General features: G+C 33.7%; 6 protein-coding genes across 11 annotated transcripts in view; 3 read left to right on the top strand and 3 right to left on the bottom strand.

Annotated features, from left to right (window-relative positions):
* Positions 1 to 19: 19 nt before the first annotated feature.
* Positions 20 to 5,765, top strand: LOC100740446 (IQ motif-containing protein H-like). Its single transcript, XM_033321079.1, has 8 exons — positions 20 to 134; positions 204 to 408; positions 1,244 to 1,660; positions 1,829 to 2,336; positions 2,625 to 3,795; positions 4,050 to 4,305; positions 4,483 to 4,684; positions 4,861 to 5,765. Exons 2-8 carry the CDS (start codon positions 257 to 259, stop codon positions 5,125 to 5,127), a joined length of 2,973 nt encoding a protein of 990 aa, XP_033176970.1. The 5' UTR covers positions 20 to 134; positions 204 to 256; the 3' UTR covers positions 5,128 to 5,765.
* Positions 5,766 to 5,786: 21 nt separating this feature from the next.
* LOC117151739 (mitochondrial 2-oxoglutarate/malate carrier protein-like) lies at positions 5,787 to 7,912 on the top strand. The gene is made up of 5 exons (XM_033321088.1): positions 5,787 to 6,076; positions 6,202 to 6,335; positions 6,412 to 6,582; positions 7,006 to 7,105; positions 7,163 to 7,912. The coding sequence occupies exons 1-5, from the start codon at positions 5,916 to 5,918 to the stop codon at positions 7,365 to 7,367; spliced, it is 771 nt and encodes a 256-aa protein (XP_033176979.1). The 5' UTR covers positions 5,787 to 5,915; the 3' UTR covers positions 7,368 to 7,912.
* LOC100740321 (mitochondrial 2-oxoglutarate/malate carrier protein-like) lies at positions 7,865 to 9,486 on the bottom strand. Its single transcript, XM_033321040.1, has 6 exons — positions 9,403 to 9,486; positions 8,970 to 9,226; positions 8,747 to 8,883; positions 8,426 to 8,596; positions 8,248 to 8,347; positions 7,865 to 8,057 (listed from the first exon to the last, which is right to left on the bottom strand). Exons 1-6 carry the CDS (start codon positions 9,484 to 9,486, stop codon positions 7,865 to 7,867), a joined length of 942 nt encoding a protein of 313 aa, XP_033176931.1.
* Positions 9,487 to 9,896: 410 nt separating this feature from the next.
* Positions 9,897 to 11,592, bottom strand: LOC105680817 (trichohyalin-like). Its single transcript, XM_033321031.1, has 4 exons — positions 11,335 to 11,592; positions 10,912 to 11,255; positions 10,170 to 10,337; positions 9,897 to 10,094 (listed from the first exon to the last, which is right to left on the bottom strand). The coding sequence occupies exons 2-4, from the start codon at positions 11,206 to 11,208 to the stop codon at positions 9,963 to 9,965; spliced, it is 597 nt and encodes a 198-aa protein (XP_033176922.1). The 5' UTR covers positions 11,209 to 11,255; positions 11,335 to 11,592; the 3' UTR covers positions 9,897 to 9,962.
* Positions 11,593 to 15,089: 3,497 nt separating this feature from the next.
* The window catches only part of LOC100744994 (tubulin polyglutamylase TTLL4-like), a 244,962-nt gene continuing 241,175 nt past the window's right edge, over positions 15,090 to 18,876 (top strand). For 3 of the 6 annotated variants that reach the window (XM_012386666.3, XM_012386632.3, XM_012386643.3), the window contains exons 1-2: positions 15,090 to 15,196; positions 16,452 to 16,509. The gene's annotated coding sequence lies outside the window, so the exon portion shown is untranslated. Of the gene's footprint in view, positions 15,197 to 15,216; positions 15,392 to 16,451; positions 16,510 to 18,876 lie in introns of those variants that run through there. The other 3 variants (XM_033320945.1, XM_012386636.3, XM_012386651.3) reach the window with 1 other exon arrangement.
* On the bottom strand, positions 16,849 to 18,870 carry LOC100747034 (enhancer of split m7 protein-like). The gene is made up of 2 exons (XM_003484895.4): positions 18,511 to 18,870; positions 16,849 to 18,307 (listed from the first exon to the last, which is right to left on the bottom strand). Exons 1-2 carry the CDS (start codon positions 18,583 to 18,585, stop codon positions 17,759 to 17,761), a joined length of 624 nt encoding a protein of 207 aa, XP_003484943.1. The 5' UTR covers positions 18,586 to 18,870; the 3' UTR covers positions 16,849 to 17,758.

Raw genomic sequence — 18,876 nt, 5'->3', positions numbered from 1 at the left:
CACAAAAAAATACGATACATTATTATATAATTTTAACATTAAATGGAATTACTATAAAATAAAGAAGACTATTAAAAAGAAGTAGACGTATTAGATTGAACAGAAAGTCATAATTGATACAGTTTCAATAACAAGTAAATTTTCATAAATTTTATACATACATAAATTACGATATTTACGTTTTCTTTAATGATTATTTTCAGAGTGGAATTTTGTCCACATTGCAACTTTATATTCTCACCATAAAATTGCCAAAATGAATCGCCATCATAAATTATTACAAACCGAAGAAATATATACAGAACTTATAGATTCAATAAAATCTGCTGTCAAAGGAATACAAGAGCAAGTTACTCCTATTAAACAATTTCTTGGCGATCGCAGAAAAGAAATCATTAAACTTAGCAGGTTGGTTCGTAATTTTTTAAATTTTAAATTAAGAATAATTTTTATTTTAAACAGAATTTAATCTGATGTCTGAAATAAATCGAAACGTAAAATAGTGACTTTTAATTATCTTTTAATTTATTTTATTCTTCTTTTATACAGGGTGTCTCGACTAACTTGATCGAATATAACTAACTCTCGAATAACTTCTAAACTATGCGTTGTATGAAAACATTTTTCGTTCAAAAGGTTAAAGATTTATTTCGTGTTGTATCAAGTTGGAGGTTCGAAGGTTTCCGTATGACGCGGTGTTTACTTGGCAATCATTTATTAACCTAGGACAGAACGATAACGAATAGAAATAGACGACTGCGATAAGGTAAAAACTATAGTATTGATAAACGTAATCATATAAACACCGCTGTTTCACGGAAATATTTGATGGTATTGTATCGTTAACTTGATATTGCACAAAATAAATTTTCGGCAAATAAAGCGAAATTATTCGTTAACTATTAGATTTAAAATATAAGTACATGGCGCAAAGTACTTCTCCGAACCATGCAACTTTTGTATAAAATATTTGTTTATACAACGCGTACTTTAGAAGTTATCCCAGGTGATCGAGTTAGCTGAGACACCTTGTATACACATAATAATATAAAAGACATAAAATTATAAATTCAAGAAAAACAAATAAACGCAAACACTGGAATACTTTTATTCATAATACGGATATTGTTTTAATTTTTCAATAGAAATATAATACTTTCATTTACAAGTATAATAGTATAATACTATTATATTTTTATTATTTCTTAATTATATTATATTTGCCTTTCATTTTTGCAAGTAGAACGGAAAAATGGATGGACGATTCTTTAGAATTTGTACAACTGTTCTACGACAATACTTTCAAGGAACTCATGAGTATTGAACGAATATGCGAGGAATGTCTCGTACGTCTGAACACTAATTTATTAACAGCAATAAAAGGTCGTGCACAACCACCGTCTTATTTATCTCCGAAAGAGATGGGGAAAGTTTATAAAATGTGTCGTGATGCATTCAACGAAACGAAGGAGAACGAATTATCCTGTCTCTGCACTTGGGAGAATAAACCTACATGGGATCTCGATGATACTCAAGATATCCTAATTAAACCAAAAGAAATGGCACTAACCGAATTCGACGAATATGACTTGAAGTTTATTCAAGAAATCGTTTATCTTCGAACGCGTATGTTCTCCTTACCAAAGAAACGAATCGACGTGTAGGTAAATTTTATAACCTAACAATGTTAGTATCGATATTTCAGTGATTAGAAATATTTTAATCTTGATTCATTCATTTCGTTAATGAGGACAAGTAGATCCAACAGTTCTGATTGATACCTCACACACGTTTTTATAATTCGTAATGTAGTTTAACATTTTTTTAGGAAAAGCGGTCACGATATTATTCGCGACACTGTCAATGGTAAACAACGGGCAAGTATTCGGTTATCGTTGAAGACTGCAGACTTCCTTCAACTTCTTAAGCAGAGAGAGGTTCAGCGGGGGTTCTCTTACGAAGATGAATTATCAAAGTTGAAGAGTTTAACATTCGTCGATGGAAAGTTCAAGACTAACGACACTTGGTTAAAGATTTTAGACGCTCAGGGAGTTCTGTACGGATCGTTGTGGCATTTAGCGCTTCGCCCGCAAATTGAGAAAATTCTAACGAAACGTTTGGTACCGATATTACGTTTAAATCCACGCGCCACTTTTGATTTTTTCGCGAAGATTACGAACTTTGCAAGTTTCGTACTATCGAGAACGGACTTAATAACTCTGTTGAAACACGAGAAAGATGCTATTTGGTTGAAGAGCTGGAAAAATCAGTTCATGGCGATAGACGGGAAACACGTGGCTGCGACAGTGATACAAGCTTTTTGGCGTGGTTATTGGGTAAATATTATTTTTTTACTAATAATAAATTTATACATGAAGCGCTGAGGATCACGATCGTATAAGCTAATCTCTTTTATTTTTCATAAAGTAGCCCTCTGCGTTTATTATCATAAACGTCTCGAGACAAGGAATAAAGTTATAACTTAATCAATCATGTCTCTAATAGGATAATATTCAAAATGCGTAGAAGGGAAATTTTTATTACGAGGGAAATTATTATCGAAAGGAACGTGTTTCTAAAATAATTATAAACGAGATACTCATATAGAAACCTATTTTACATAGTTACGCAGAAAGAAATGGCTCTCAGAGTGTCTTTACATAGCCGCGAGTCTCATGTGGTTCTTTTGGATCTCGTTAAAAGCAAAAAAAGAAATGCACCGTCGTTACCTCAGGAAAATGCTGGTCTCCTTGCAAACTACTCGAGACCTTACTCTAAAATTAAGCAACGAATTCGACTCTATAACCAGGCAGCCTCATGTAGTCTTACATCTACCATCCATCGGACATCCTAGACACTTACGTCAAGTATTCAATCCCAAGATGTTCACCATTTACCAGAACATTACGATCCTACGAATTTGTTTCGTACGCAATCCAAACGCTGAAGTGATCTATATTCTCCCCGTGAAGCCTACCGAAGATCTATTAACGATGTACAGCGATTTCATCGAGTCGATATCACCCGACGAAGGCGTTGCGAAACGAATTACTTTCATCGCTCTCTCACAAGCAGATTGTTTTAAGAATCTCCCTTTAAACGTCTCCAGGATCCTCCACTGTTCTCAAGAATCTCTAAACGAGATTGAGATGAAAATCGCTGGCAAATCGGCTTATTTCTTGCCTTATATTGTCGACGAGTGCGACATGAGATTGGCAGGTGCTCTCAATGTTCCTCTACTGAGTCCCGATATGGAAATGCAACGAAAATTTCTAAACGCTTCTAACATGTCTGAAATGATCAACAGCTTTGGCCTTTCGCAGCCACCGTATAAAAGTAACATAACGGATTATGAAACACTCTGTTCGTCGTTGTCCGAGTTAATGGTACTTCATACTGAAATTAGTATGTGGTTGATCAAGTTGAATTACGGTACGACTAGTAAACAGAGTGGAATTTTTCTAATTAATCATATTAGCGTGCCATTTATGCCGATGTTGAGACGGGAACGAGAGAAACACGGCGATTATTGGATGGAGCAGCCAAGCTTGAGGGCTGAATTTCTTCAGAAAATGAGGGAACACATACCGAAAATCATACCAAATGTGATTCGGTTGTCGAAGATGTATAGTACTTGGGCGATGTTCTACGCTCATATGCAGAAATTTGGGTGTTTGCTGCAGGCTGTTCCCCCGGAAAAAAATCCTAAGACGATTATGGTTTCTTTCTTTGTTCCTGGGAAAGCGACTAAAAAGAAACCGAAGTGGTTGGGGACTGCGGATAAGATAAATTTAGGTATTATATTTGACTTCAAACTTTAGGAAAATATATCAAAACTTTTTATTTCGTCATTTGGTTATATAAGTGTTTATAAAACTGTACTGAAAGCTATTTTGGCGGGGAATCTTCTATTATTATATTTACGATAGGAGCAGGTAACGAAGGGATGCTAATCAAATTTTCCAACTTAATACCAGAATTTCTCATTTTTATGCGCTGTTCTATTAAAAATCTATTTGTAATTTATAAATTACGTATCTCAATGACAGAAGCCACACATTCGACGACTATTTACATGTTACCTCAAACTTCTTTGGATATCGATAAGATAAAACCGACGGTGAATAAATTCGCTAGAGGTATGCAAGATAAGGGATATTTTGGTTACTTAGCCGTCGATTGCTATTGTTATTTGCGTAAGCAAGAGGAGATTCTGATGGTATTATTATTGAACGTATTCCCTTATTACTCTTACTGCCAAAATTACATCGATTGGATGGAATTCGCGATCGGAGGACGCTATAAGTAAGTGAATATAAGTATGAAGTACTTTTAATTTTAATTTAAGCATGAAGAAAGTAAATTTAAGGATGAAATATAGTAATGATACGTATATGTGTGATATTTTTTTAATTGTAAAATATTCTTTCGAAAGAAGAAAAATGAAATTGTTAAAAATTATCTTTTCATATGCATAAACAGTGATCGGGATGATGAATTTACGATCGATACTTCAATAGTCCCAGATGTGGAGAAAAGGAAATCACCTTTCTTATATACGGAAAAGCCACCTCAATGGAATAACACTGCAGAAAGATACGCGATCGCAATTACTCAATTGCATCACAGTAAATTTCCAGCTTATCGATGGCCAACCCTTAAAAATCTGTTCGAAGAATGTGACGTATGTTTGCTCGTTATCTTCTGAAAGTGAAACACTATTCGTATCTATTAATATAATTTATTCGAGTAAAATTTATGTAATATTTCATATTATAAAATATGAAACTCTTACAAAATCGTACAAGCTGGATCATTGTCCAGGTAACTTCAGCCAATTGCGATTTATTTTATTTGCAGATTGCATATGATAGAAAAAGACGTCAAGGATGTAGTATAATATTACACGATGGTGAAATTCGAAATTTCGGCAAGATGGTTGCTGTTAGTCCTTCTATGACCGCTACGTTAACAATGATGCATAAAAATCTGACGAAATTGCATCGAATTCTGAAGAAATCGAAGACGAAGTCAGAAACGAATTTACCAACCCTCATTGATTTCTTTTTAAAACTCTCTCTTGACTATAGGAATTTGGCTACTGACAAGTGTTTGTCACATTCTTAAATCATCACATGTAGTTGTCCGTCAATTTTATTATCCTTCGTACCGGTAATATATAATACAATAACTTTCTAACGCGATATTTTATAATTTTCTATTATATATCTGCATGTTTCTAAAATCAAACTTGCATTTATATCTGCTAAATAATTCGTAGATGGTAGATAATTGTCATCTTATCGACCGCATTGTAATATTTAAATTCTCATTAATTGCATCGTGCTTAACTCGAGTGAAATGCGAAAGTATTGGTTTTCAGTTTTGAAAAGTTGCCATATTCAGAAGCTATAATATAAAAATTAAATATATCAATGTAGAATTAAATATCACGTGTTAAGTTTTAATGCAGTTTAATGCATTATTTTCTCTAACTTCATGAGTTCTCTATTGGACTATGATCCGATGTTATTCTTAGTTAAACAAGACCAAACGATACCTCCTTATGTCAACTTCATTATTGGTGGAGTGTCAGGGTAAAATATCAGTATACATTTCTTTTCTATTTAAAAATTTCTAAAATCTGAACCTGATTAATTTCGCAAATTTATTTTATTTCAAACATAAACATTCTGATTGAAAATTAATTTTATTTTGCATGTATTTCATAAACTTTTGAAACCAGGAATTAACCTAGGAATTTATTTAAATTTGAAGAAGTTTAGAGAAAAATTGTCTCTTATCTTATCTTTACGTAATATTATGTGAAAGACGATGTTTCTACGACAACTACGTGATGATATAGATGTATTGGCCAAACATGTACACATCCTTTGGATGCAACTAAGATACGAATGCAAATTTTAAGAACTTCTTTGAGAGATACGATATACAGAACTTACCAAGAACATGGAGTACGTGGATTCTATGTCGGTTGGACTCCGGCTATACTTCGACAATTAACATACACTACGACAAGACTTGGTGTATATAACACGCTCTATGATTTGATCTCGTAAGAATACTTACCTCTAAATTTAATTAAATAGTATGTATCTATCAAGAACTTTACCTAAATGTTAGCGTCAATTTGACTTAACATTGAAATAGTATGAGCAGAAGTTAATAACGTGTGTTCAGATCATACGTTGGTCGTTTAAATTATCCTACGATGGTCACCATTGGAATGTTCTCTGGTATTTGTGGTGCGTTAGTTGGAACGCCGGCCGATTTAATTTATGTTCGTATGGTAGGTGATGCGCAATTACCACCTGGTGAGCATAAATTTTAACTATCTTTTATTCTTATATTAGTTAATTTAGACATATAAATCAAAGGATACATTTTCAGAGAAGCGGCGGAATTACAGACACGTTTTCCACGGGCTGTCGGACATTTGGAAAACAGAGGGTGTTCAGGGATTATGGAGAGGAGCTCTACCAACTGTGACCAGAGCAATGATCGTGAATGGAGCGCAGTTAGGCACCTATAGTAGAGTGAAAATAATGTGGAAAGACACAGGTGTATACAGGAACTTTAATAATCAACCCATTAAGGACCAAGCAGTGAAAAAGCATGAAGATTACAGGGAAGAACATAAATTAAATTTCATAGCTTTTATACAGAAGTAGTTTTAAAATTCAACATGTTGACAATCAAGTCTATGGTACCAAAATTATATTTTAATTTGGTTGTGTTTTTATATTCTTCAGGATTTTCAAAATATTCCCCGTTATAATATTAGAATATTGTAATAATTGTATCTTTTTGATTTTCAAGATCGACAGTGCTAAGATAGTTATCAACCAACAATTCTAAAACTATTCCACTATAAAGATTTCATCGTGCTTTTCCCCTGTAATTTTCATTTCGTACATGATTATGAAGCGGATAGATTGCAGTTATATTAACAACTACTTTAATCATATATGATATGAACAATAGGTTTATTCGAAGAAGGCATATTATTGTCATTCTGTTCAGCGATGATATCTGGATTCGTGATGTCTGTGCTGTCAGTGCCTGTGGATGTAGCTAAAACTAGGTAATTGTCAGAAGATTACTAAATTAATATATTTTTATCCACAATTATTTCTCAAAGAATACAAACTTGGACTTTACCGTCGAAACCACCCGGGATCATCGCTGCGATCGCTACCATAGCAAGAACCGAAGGAGTAACATCGATGTGGCGTGGATTTCTACCATACTACAGCAGAGCAGCTCCCAATGCTGTAATTACCATGGTGACACTTGATAAGTTAAGACAAATATATCGTATACTCTTTCTACAACCCATTGAGTGATATTTTTATAAAAGTTTCTTGCAAACAACAACAACAATAATAAAATCTTACACGATTTTATTTTATGTATTCGCCATTTTTTTTTATAATAAATACTTGATTACGTTATCATTTACAATGCAGAGAAAAAACGATATATTCATGCAAATTGAATTCTTTCCTAGCAATATGCAGACTGATATTGCGAGCTTGAAGGTGACACTATATTAGCTTAAAATATTGCGGTGCATGCAAGAAAATACACTCTAGCGTTATTTTTAAAAGTTTGTCTTATTACTAGAGAATTGTAAATAAGTAACTAAATGAATATAATTGTTTATTCATAAATATATCAATCTTGTCGTACATGCCACTTGAATATTCGTATACAATAAAAGATTCATATACAATTAATGCTCGTATACAATACAATGCGGTACAATACAGTACGCAATATAATATGTATACACATATATAAGAAAGCAGACATTAAAATATTTTCTGTGCTTGCTATATATCTATGTCGCGTATCGTCTATACATTTTTGCAATTTGTTCATTAATGATAAACGTTAATACTGTGTGTGGCCCTACTCTACAATATGTAGGCCAGAAACCTTTCCAAAGTGCCTTTACACCTTCGGTTTTCGCTATCGACAATAACATTGTGATCATACCAGGTGGCTTTTCCACACCTTTCAAGTTTTGCAGTCTGAAAATTTGCAGTCACAGAAATTCCTTTTAACTTGAAAATTGTTACTTTCTTTGGAACTATTTTATTATAATCGAAATAGGAACGCTTGCATTAAGATTGTTCTCGAGATTTTTAAAATTTCTGCTAGGAACGCTATTAAGAAAATTAATATAGCGAATATGAAAAGATCAATATCTAATTATTTTACCTTGTTTTAGTTATATCAAATGGCATAGAGTTGAAGGTAGTAAGGAATCCAGATAACATTGACGCAGAGAAATGCAGACCAACACCCTCCGGTATATTCACTGTGGAATAAAACGTGTTTGATACTTCTATCGATATAAATTCTTCTGATATAGATAATATTTGAAGCAGATAAGTACATTTCGTGGATATTAAAAATTTTGCTTGACTGTAAGTTGCAAGTTGTGATACATTGACAACCACCGCTCGTCCCATCGTTGCTACACTGCCTCTCCAAAGAGTGGTGATTCCTTCTTCTCGAGAAATTCTTGCAAACGCGTTGAACACGTTTTTGTAATTCCTTCGTTGCTCTGCAGGAAATTGCATATATACAACATCAAGATCGATAAAAGGAAAACTCGTTTTACATCAACGATATAAGGAAGAACGAAAGGGGAAAAAATTGTTGAAAAAATAATATCGCATATCACGCAACTATAGAATGAAACGATGATAATAACCTTTCGGTAATCTGCCATCGGCCGTCATTCTTACGAGGGCGACTTCTGCTGGTGTACCAACAAAGGCTCCAATAGCTCCTGCTGTAGCTGCCATCAGTGACAATACACCAAAATTTGGTTTGCCCACGTACTTTTCTCTGAAAATATTGCTCATAATCAAAGACATGTAAAAATAGAAAGAAAACATAGTTACCCGGTCGCAAATAAATTATTTTGCACTCACTTCCAATATTCATGTAATTGATTGTATATACCAAGTCTTACAGTGGTGTAAGTCGCTTGTCGTACAAGACCAGCGCTAAGCCCGGAATAAAATTTCAAAATGCCCTCATTTTTGTATATGGAGGCGACGACCTTACCGACAGAAGTTTTCTCCTTTTGTATCTGAATTCGATTCTTTATTACATCCATAGGATGAACTACACATGTCGCCGCCATTCTAGCAAATTTTCGTAATAGCGGTAATAAGATTACATAAGACTATTATATAAAATAACTTTTAATACATGATTATCAGATAAGAAAATAAGAAATATTAATCAGAAAATTTATTCATATTTTTTCCATGTATCATATACATATGATCTAAGTTTGTGACGTAAGAAATTAGATAAAATGTCGATAAAGAGGAATTGAATATTTGGAATTATACTAACATACCCCGAAAGGCCAGCATTTATGAAAGTAAATACTGGGGGTAAAGGCTCCTTCTTCTTTTCTTGCGGCTCTTTATCAGACATTTTCAACGTCCTTTCGATTTTCGTCTTATATTTCTCAAAAATATGTTGTCAGAATTCTTGAAGATCGTCGAAAAACTTGTAAAAGTTGTGAAAATATATTTATATCGCATTAACCTAACATTTAACGTTAGAGTAACATGTACGATAATTTATCGCAAACGTGGGCCAGCGTCACTATAACAATATGACATTCGATTCCAACAGTTAAAAGTTAAAAGACGAACTGTACAGGGCGTAAGAAAAGTATCTGATTTGATGGGCATTTATTAAATAAATATACCACAAACTTGATCTTAACATTAAAATTCATCATGACTATATTTCTTAATTATATACAAAATAAACGAATAATTAGATATGAATTTCGGAAGGGAAAGTTTAAATTTTCACACCAACAATTCTACAGCACAATTCTATTAGAATTCTTGTTATATTGGTAAAACAGTGACAATTAACTTTTTTTCTATTTTTCGTCATTACAAATAACGAATCTTATCTTCGGCGACAAATTTTTGACATTTGCGGACCCTTTGTTTTCTTCCAGGTTTCTCAACGATTGTTTCTTCTCTCTTTTCGGGTTGTATTAAACCCATCTCTCGTTTACAGTCCTATCAGTAAAAATATCATTGTCAATGTGAAATTTAAACATTTCGTACTAGTTATTAAGAAATAATTTTACATACCTGCACAACCTTAAGGATTGGATAAAGCGGCCTCACGCCTTTAGATTCATTTATAACTTCCTCCGCATAGTCAAGAACCTTCTGATTCTCTTTCTCAATAATTTTTCTCACGTCTGCAGCTTTTTCCTCCGCTATTTTCTCCTTTATTCTCTCCGCTATTTTTTCATTCTAAAAATGTATCAAGCATCGTTCAAATTAATGAAACCTGTCAATAACAAATCATAGATAGCGGAGAAAATCAGTGAACTCTAGGTTCAAGTAAACGGAGTTCTACAGTGATCTGAAGGGACTTGCGAAAAATAGATCGTAGACAGAGATCATTTGTCTAGAAAGTGAAGTTACTAGATCGGTAAAATAATTAGCGGGACAGTTAGCTTCGCTCGTTAAGGCTCAGAACTGAAGACGACACATCGCGAGTTCGAAACCATCAACATGATGGAATAATCCAAAAAGAGGATTGCAAAATCAAAACTTTCTCTTAAAAGTAATATACTACAGGCAAGTGGCCAGCCAGCCCCTCCCTTGCGTCTGTGTTTTGGTGTACTTTCTGGGAGTGTGCTCGGTTAAAAAGGTGCTTGGTGTTAGTAAACACACAGGAGCCCGACGATCATCAACTCGCGCACTGGCTACTGTTCCGTCTGGGGAGGTCTTAGTCGGTAGGAGTCCGACACTACTTTGCTGTTACACGATTATTAGAACAGCGGAATGTCCATGAGGATTTCTCCACGTACAAAAAAAAAACACTTACAATGTACTTTTTTATTTCGTTCCCGTATTCCATCTTTTTATCCCAATTTTTCTTTCGTTCCTCGTCTCTGTATTTTTCGTCGGACTCGGCCCTCTTAAATCTTTGAATCGTCTCCCACGTTTTCAAATCTCTTTCCTCTTGAAGTTGCTTCGACTTCGTAGCCAACACCTCGAGTCGGAAACGTTGCACTTCCTGTCGCATTTGATCCTCATGCTGTTTCCGTGCTTTTTGTTTTTCTTGATATCGTTCCTCTTGCTCCTCCTGAGCTTTTTTCAATAGTTGTTCCTCCATATCTATCTTTCTTCTTATCGACTTCAAAACCACGCCGTACTTCTCAGCTGTTGAAATAATCAATCGTTTAATCGTATAAATAATAAAATATACGTGTAGATTGAAATAAAATTGAAATGCAATTACCTATTAGTTGAGATTTCTGCTCTCTTTCTTCCTCTTCCTTGTGTTTCACTGCTTTGTGAAGCTTTTGTATTCGCGTTTTAGCATTCCGATAAATTTCGTTTGCACGATCCTCGAATTCTTCTTCGTGTTTAAGCTCCAGATCGAATTGTTTCTTTTCCTCTATCGCGTCTTTAAAAAATTGCTTTAATTTTTGTTTCTTGTTTTGCAACTACGAACACATTTATATCGCATATACATTACGAAAAATAATTACCAAAGTAATATCGTGTTAGATTATAAATATATATAAATATAAGTCTTCTTTTTTAGCTATTAATTATTAAACATAAACATATAAGGAATATTACATATTAATTATTAAAGACTGACTTGTTGCGCTTCAAATTCTTTAATATCTTGCAAGTATCTTTCCATATTTATTTGATCTTGTTTACCAGCTTCGAATACCTCTCTCTCCCTCGCTGCTTCGGCATTCTTAGTTTCTTCGATTCTAACGGGAAATTAAGTTATTCAAATAAAGAAAATGTTTTCTACCAGGTATGTAAAATGTCGTAAAATTTTACTGTTTCTTTAATTCGAAGGCATAATGCTTTCTTTTCTCCAACTGCTTTTCCGTTTTATGTTTCATTTCCTCTTCGTATTTTGCTAAATCCTCTTTCATTGAATTCACGTACGCTACTTCTTCCTCTTTATCTGCGTTTTTAAGAGTTTCCCGAAATTTTAGTTGAGCATCCAATTCTCTATAACACTAACGAAATCATAATTAACAATTCCATATCCAAATATATTTCTCTGACGAGAAAATAAAAATAAAAAGGCAACTGGATTAAAATTGAAATTTTTGTGCTACATTTTTTACTCTCTAAATACCTCAGAAACGAGAAGACCTTGATTAATTCGTCTACACATTGGTTTCCTGTAAAGAATAAACCTTTTCGCTTGTTTTATTATTTCTTCTCTCTCTGCTGCCTTCTTTTCAGCAGCTTCTTTTACGAATCTTTCCCTTTCTTCCTCCTCTCGCTTTTCTCTAGCTAAACGTTCTTCTCTTCTTCTACTCTTGATATTCTGTCACGAAAGCAAACTATCTTTATAAAATCTTGAAGCCATTCTTTATATAATTTGATAATTTGATACTCGAGCGATCATATTAAAAGAAATAATTTATTTGACAAAGATAATATATATATTACTCTAGAATAAGTATCTAATGGAAAAGATACCTCTTTAGTAGATGTTACTTTTTCTTCCTCCTTCTGTTCCTCCTTTTCGATTTCATTTAATTTTACATCTTTTGTTTCCTGTTTCTCCGCGAATAAAGCAGGTTGATTAATCGAATTTGGCGAACTTTTTGGAGTTATTGTCTCTACAGTACTTTTTGATATCTAACAGTGTGAGTAAATTATCTTGTTACTCGAAGAATTAAATCGTGCTGTTTAGTTGAACGAAAAACTAAGAAGAAAAAATAGACTGATAATAGGAAAATCACATACCTTAACACTTTTCATTGGTTTCATTTTATTCCGGTAACACACAGTAGGTATTGCAGCTTGAACTATTTGATTTTGAACCATAATCGTGATTTCTTTAATATAATGCTTGTATTATTGCGTAGTAATATAAATAAAACGACAAATGAATGAGATTGACGTAAGTTGCGCGGTTTCTTTCTTCACTGATATTGCGGATAACTTTAAACGGCGCAATCGTTGTCTTGGAAACTAAATTAGAACCAATCGATAGGATTTGTGGATAGATAAAGTTAATAAAAGTCACATAATATCTTTCGTTACAGATACAATTCTGAGTGGAAAATATTTGAATGTTCCAAGTTAATAAAGTGGAACATTTGATTACATTGAAATTATACAATAAGCATAAGAACAATAATAAATTTAATAGATATAATTGTATTTCCCTGCTAGTAAAATATTTGATATACAAGAATTACATTTTTACAGATTTTTATGTTCAAAAGTTTAACATTTCATTGTTATTTGCTTAAAATAATGAAAAATAGTAATCCAATAGCCTATAGATTTGTGTTTTATTATATCTATTAGGAATTAGAAGATAATACTCCTTTTACATTAGAGTGATTTTACTTAAATTTAAACGTACACATATATGTATCAAAATTTATGTTTCAAATTGGCTTTGTAATTTAAAACTGCTATATCGATTGTTACGTCGGTAATGTAGTATATCATGAACTAAGAACTGCAACGCACTCTAGTTTTCGAAAATGCATATGAATATGTATATGCACATGTAGTTATGTCGCTTGTTGATGATTTGTGTCAACGAACTTTTCGAGTTTATAAAGCAAATTATTGGGAACATTGAGAAAATAATTAACAATACCTGTTATTAATATAATCATTTGCTGCTATTGACATCGAAGTAAGTAGATTATGATATACAAGTACATAAATATACATATTTGTTTATATGTTTTTTGAACTTCATTTACTAGGTTATGCATATCGTGTTTATATACAAACATTACTTTCTCGCATTTATTAATTATTCTTAATTATACTTAATATTACAGATTAGATATAAGGTGGATTAATATTTGTTCTTGATGATTAGCTTCTAATATATCTCTTAAAGTTAGTTTTTCTGTTCGATCATTTAAACCTAACATCATTTAAACTCACTATCTCTATGATTGGAAGAGTAAATAAAATTATATCAATTATCAAAATTGTATTTACATTATATGTAATAATTATATAAATAACAATAGTCGTGTTTCTTCTGAGTATATTTTTATTGTTGCATTTCAAATATGTAACGGAAACGTTCAATTGGCGCCAAAGCAGGAACGATATATGTACTTATCGATATGCATTCTGCTTGCGATTCTCGAAGTAAAGCGATTAGTATAGTTCAGAGTAGTGAGCACTTTACGTTTATAACATATCACGCGTATTTCTGTGAAAAAAATTAAGACGTTTATTCATATTCATTGATTACTCAAACTATTATTGTGTATAATTTGATATATCGATTTACATAAAAACAAGAAAAAGAACAATATCATGGGTATGCGTTTATTTTGCGTTTAAAACGGGTCTCGAAATTTCTCATTTTACTCATTGCCACTAAGATTCGTTTTGGCTATTTATAATTTGATTATTATTGATTATCATAGTATATTTCCTATACCTTTTTACAAATCTTGCAATTTCCAAGGTATAGACGTAAATTTAATATAATTTTGTTAATAATAATATTCCCGGGAATATTCATTTTTCAATAAAATCGAAGTAACATTTGCTGAACATTCTTATACAATGTATGGATTAATTGTTTATTTCAGAGTACCATGCACATTTTCATTTTAACTATTTGTTAATTAATAAATAATTAATTAATAATGAAATAATAGTCTAATTTTTTATTAGATTATTGTTAGTATATTTTACGTATTTTGTATTTTGCATAAAAAAGACATTCAAAAACTTTACAATCATCTATATTTCGACGAAGTTATTTTACATAATATCTCACTTAAAATACATACATACAAATCCCGTTATAAATCGATTGATGTCATTTGTGCATCGGTAATAGTGGAAACGATACAGAAACCATAATCATCCATTATATACTGAATAAAATACTAAACACCATTTTCTTCGCTTCTTTACGTATTCATTAATTTTCTTTATATTTTTCACAAATTTAATAACCAATTAAATTCCAATTCAAATAATCAGATTTTATTTGACTAATGCTCAAACATTTTGTGTCTCAAGAGTTTGAAGGAACTGCCGCAAGATGGCCGCGGAGCGTGGTCGTGCACTTGTAATGACAACACGTGCTACAGCTGAGTGGCGGTCTCCTTCTCGGAAAAGTGAGTATAATCGTGTTTTAAGAGTGTTTGCCGTTTTCCTGTGCTTACCTGCCTTTTATCCATTGTTGTATCTGTCTCGTGCTCCGAATCGTGCCTCTAAGTTCCTCGGAATATGAATATACCCTGGAAATATTTCCTCGTTTACTCGATGCTCGCACATGTGTGGACAATGATACTCCAATAAATTGCAGATCGGTAAATAATCTTAATAAAGAATAATATTTATTAATAACAGACAGTAATAATAAATGACGTACGAACGCTTGTGGGAAAACGATAGTGGTTAAGAATATAGATATTTTCGGTTAAGGTACCGCTTGAAATGGATCGTACTTTCCTTCCTTCACTAACCTAACCCTTTACACACATGTACATTTCGAAGCATCATTAAGTAACACACTATAACACGTAAAGTGTGTTTCAATACGGATATTATGGTAGATTGAAAAACATTATTTTAGTGCTGTATTTTAGTTGGTGATTAATATTAAATGTCTAGTGAATATATTCATCGAAAATTGTTAACTTAGAGCTGGAACCATTTGTTCGTATCGATTGTGATTTATGTGTCGATCGTGCGTATCGGAGCAGTGTGACATTGTTACATTTGATTAAACAGAGTGTACTGACTGTTCTTCTTTTGTTGTTCAATGATAACTATTTGCTATATTTATGCTATATCTGTATTTGAAGAAAGTTGTTTTCTCGTGCGAAAATACGCAATTTATTTCGTATATTTTGTTCATTAATGTTAATTCTGTGGTGGGCTTATTATTATTATTATTAATTCTGTTTATATATGTAAAAGCATTGTGTCAAGAAATGGTCAAATATACAGTTTATTTTTTGAAAAATATCGTATGTTAATGTCTTATATAAATAATAAAGTAGATTGCGAAAGATTTATATAAGATAATTGTAGATTATGATAATGATAGATAATATACGATTGGAACACGTATCGCATTACGCAATTTTGAAGTAATATTAACTTATCCAAAATATCGTAATATGTGTATGATAATTATTAAAGGTTCTCAAACTGTTGAGAATCACCTTTGCAATTCCAATTCGTTTAAACTGGGATTGCTATTTAAGAGAAATGAGCACTGCAAATTTAAGAATATTAGCTAAGAGTATATTACTATAGAAATAATATTTTTAGCAATATACGCGTATTGTAATATATTGTTGTCAACGTTCTATCACGAAGAATTTGCTATATTTCTAATCTTAAGGAACTACGTGATTTCAGGTGAAGGCGAGTGGCGGGAAAGTAATGTTTTACTTTGACATCAGAGAGGGCTGTTAGAGTGAGTACACTATGAAGTTTCTCAATTCTTCGTTGTTTTAGTTCTATTTATCGTAATGTTTAATTCATTCGCATGACTGAATCTCAGTAGTATATTAATGTATGTATATTAACCAAAAATTATATTTTCTATAATATTGAGTAATATTAAAATTTATGCAATGGCTTCCGCATTAACAGCAGACGATATATTAATTAAAGTTAGCAATCAATAATTAATTGTTTTGTTCGATCGAAAAAATGTACTACATCTAAAGATGCAAAGCTGCGCGTAAGAGTTTAATTACAGCAGAAGAATAATTAATTGGTGAGGGAGAATAGGAAGAATTAATAAGAATTCAATGAAATATATATTTATTAAAGATCTAGAATTTTCTTACATCTAGAGTAAATATCACAGGTACACGTTTCTCTATCACAAGATTCTCTACTCAGCTATTTTCTTGTGTTGATAAGTAATAATTATCGATGAGAATCAAAATCTCCAAATGCTTGTCAAACACAAAAATTAATACAGCAGGCTGAGTTAACACACACATAACAACGTTTTTAGCGCGAGAATGAATCTTTCTCAAGTCGATGTATACGCGAAATTCTGACGTAATCGACGCGAGGAAACATATATATATAATCGACATGTCGAGTTGCACGACTGTTCTCGCGCCAAAATGGACAAAATAAAAATATTCTCGATAAAAGTATGAAATAAACAATAGAAAATTCTAACTGTCAAGTAAATTAAAGCTCTAGCCGCTAACGCGGGCACGTCATTACGTTTCAATTAGTAAACATACAAAATTTATCCGTAAGACGATATTACAAAAAGGAAGATATTTCGATGATCCTCCTTCTCGTCTCACACCAAAGTGTCTTGAGCAAATAGAAAGTCTTAAGTCTATTCCTTTTCTTCGTCTTCGTCTCCTCGATCCTCGTTCCTTCAGGAATCTGTATTTGCACATATTACGGGAAATGATATTTCCCCGTCGTTAATTTTAGAAGAAAAGGATTCCACGAAGAGGAGCCGAAGTTTCCACTCCGTCACGACTTGCATCGAAGGCGCGCGAATTATTCGCTCAAATCACAGACAAAATTGCAATACCGATAATGGTTCTTCGCATAATGGACTCCTCTTAAGATTCAGCCACGGTAATTTCGCTTCTCCGTGAGCGAGGGTCCGATTGCTTTCCATCGAGAACTCGGTTAACCGAGTCTACGATGGCTTTGCCCGTTGAGATCGTTCGTCCTCTTGTTTACCACGGTCTCCAGATCGGCTCGTTGGGTTTGGCAACCTGCAGAAGACCTTGATGATTCTGCGAGATGCCTTCGATGTCGATTCTAACTGGAGACGGTTGGCTGGAAGCCGGAGTGAGGGGCATCGAGTATTCGTCGGAGCTGAGCTCGCTGCTCGAAGACGGGGAAGATTGCGGCGCGGCCACGTGTATCGTTAGGGGGCCAGTTTTGTCCATGGAATTCAGCTTGTGACCCAAGTGGGTCATCAATTTGGTCCCCAAGGCAACGTCGACGCCCGGAGTGGCGGCCAGGCAGCGGCTAACCTCGTTGGCACAATGCGTATACCCGGCTCTGAATCGATCCGCGTCGATCACCGGATTCGCCGAAAGACGTTGTTGCCTTTGAAGCTTGTGAAGATGACGTACAGTCAATTCCAGAATGTCGGCTTTTTCTAACTTGGCCACGTTCTCGCCGTCGCCAGCCAACGCTGTGACCATCAGGTCCTTCAGCTCGTCCAAGCACCGGTTGATTCTTGCTCGGCGTTTGCGTTCCAGCATAGGTTTCATCACCTGTAAATCGAAAGGAACGAACCATTATAGACGATCGTTTGAAAAGACGAATCTTTTAATTCGAATTGCAGGAATTATTCGTTTGGCTTGCAGTTACTCGACTCTAGTTTAACTGTATTCTAGTTCCAATGATATTCCAATAGAATAGAAAATCTATTTGAGTAGATAGAACAGGCGTTGGACGAAAACCTAAGGACGCTTACCTTTCTGTATTGATAAGTCCTGGAGATCGGTTGCTCCTGTCCATCAACCATCATAATCTGCTCGTGCATCTGCATGATTAATCCTTTCGTCGGGGGGTTGCTTCACACACCGATTAACTAACGTCGCACTGATTACGATTCGCTTATCGCGATATCACACTTCTTGTCCAACTAATTATTATCTCTGATGTCACACAACGAGTTTTTCAGCAAATGATTATTCGGTCGATTCTACGGGAAAGGTATCGAAAAACTGGTATCTCCGACGCGTCTCCCGTTCGAACTTCGTGAACGATCACAGTGACTGTGGTGGCTGGTCGGGCGAGGCTGTAGTTTATATAGTCAAGGACCCATCGGCAGGGGGGG

This window comes from Bombus impatiens, unplaced genomic scaffold (assembly GCF_000188095.3).
Source record: "Bombus impatiens unplaced genomic scaffold, BIMP_2.2 scf_0027, whole genome shotgun sequence".
NCBI lineage: Eukaryota > Metazoa > Arthropoda > Insecta > Hymenoptera > Apidae > Bombus > Bombus impatiens.
Note: the sequence above shows the minus strand (reverse complement) of the source record. Positions and strands in the feature narration are given on the sequence as shown.

Excerpts from the sequence above, each read along its gene's own strand:
- LOC100740446 (XM_033321079.1), top strand. The coding sequence starts at position 257 with ATGAATCGCCATCATAAATTATTACAAACCGAAGAAATATATACAGAA. Across the intron at positions 409-1,243 it reads GAAATCATTAAACTTAGCAG|AACGGAAAAATGGATGGACG; the intron begins GTTGGTTCGTAA and ends TTTTGCAAGTAG. Across the intron at positions 2,337-2,624 it reads CTTTTTGGCGTGGTTATTGG|TTACGCAGAAAGAAATGGCT; the intron begins GTAAATATTATT and ends TATTTTACATAG.
- LOC117151739 (XM_033321088.1), top strand. The coding sequence starts at position 5,916 with ATGCAAATTTTAAGAACTTCTTTGAGAGATACGATATACAGAACTTAC. Across the intron at positions 6,336-6,411 it reads TGATGCGCAATTACCACCTG|AGAAGCGGCGGAATTACAGA; the intron begins GTGAGCATAAAT and ends ATACATTTTCAG. Across the intron at positions 7,106-7,162 it reads GTGGATGTAGCTAAAACTAG|AATACAAACTTGGACTTTAC; the intron begins GTAATTGTCAGA and ends TATTTCTCAAAG.
- LOC100740321 (XM_033321040.1), bottom strand. The coding sequence starts at position 9,486 with ATGTCTGATAAAGAGCCGCAAGAAAAGAAGAAGGAGCCTTTACCCCCA. Across the intron at positions 8,348-8,425 it reads ATTTTTAATATCCACGAAAT|TGAATATACCGGAGGGTGTT; the intron begins GTACTTATCTGC and ends TTTATTCCACAG. Across the intron at positions 8,058-8,247 it reads TTTGATATAACTAAAACAAG|ACTGCAAAACTTGAAAGGTG; the intron begins GTAAAATAATTA and ends GCAAATTTTCAG.
- LOC105680817 (XM_033321031.1), bottom strand. The coding sequence starts at position 11,208 with ATGGAGGAACAACTATTGAAAAAAGCTCAGGAGGAGCAAGAGGAACGA. Across the intron at positions 10,338-10,911 it reads TAAAAAAGTACATTGTAAGT|AATGAAAAAATAGCGGAGAG; the intron begins GTTTTTTTTTTG and ends ATACATTTTTAG. Across the intron at positions 10,095-10,169 it reads CAATCCTTAAGGTTGTGCAG|GACTGTAAACGAGAGATGGG; the intron begins GTATGTAAAATT and ends TTTTACTGATAG.
- LOC100747034 (XM_003484895.4), bottom strand. The coding sequence starts at position 18,585 with ATGCAGATGCACGAGCAGATTATGATGGTTGATGGACAGGAGCAACCG. Across the intron at positions 18,308-18,510 it reads GGACTTATCAATACAGAAAG|GTGATGAAACCTATGCTGGA; the intron begins GTAAGCGTCCTT and ends TTCGATTTACAG.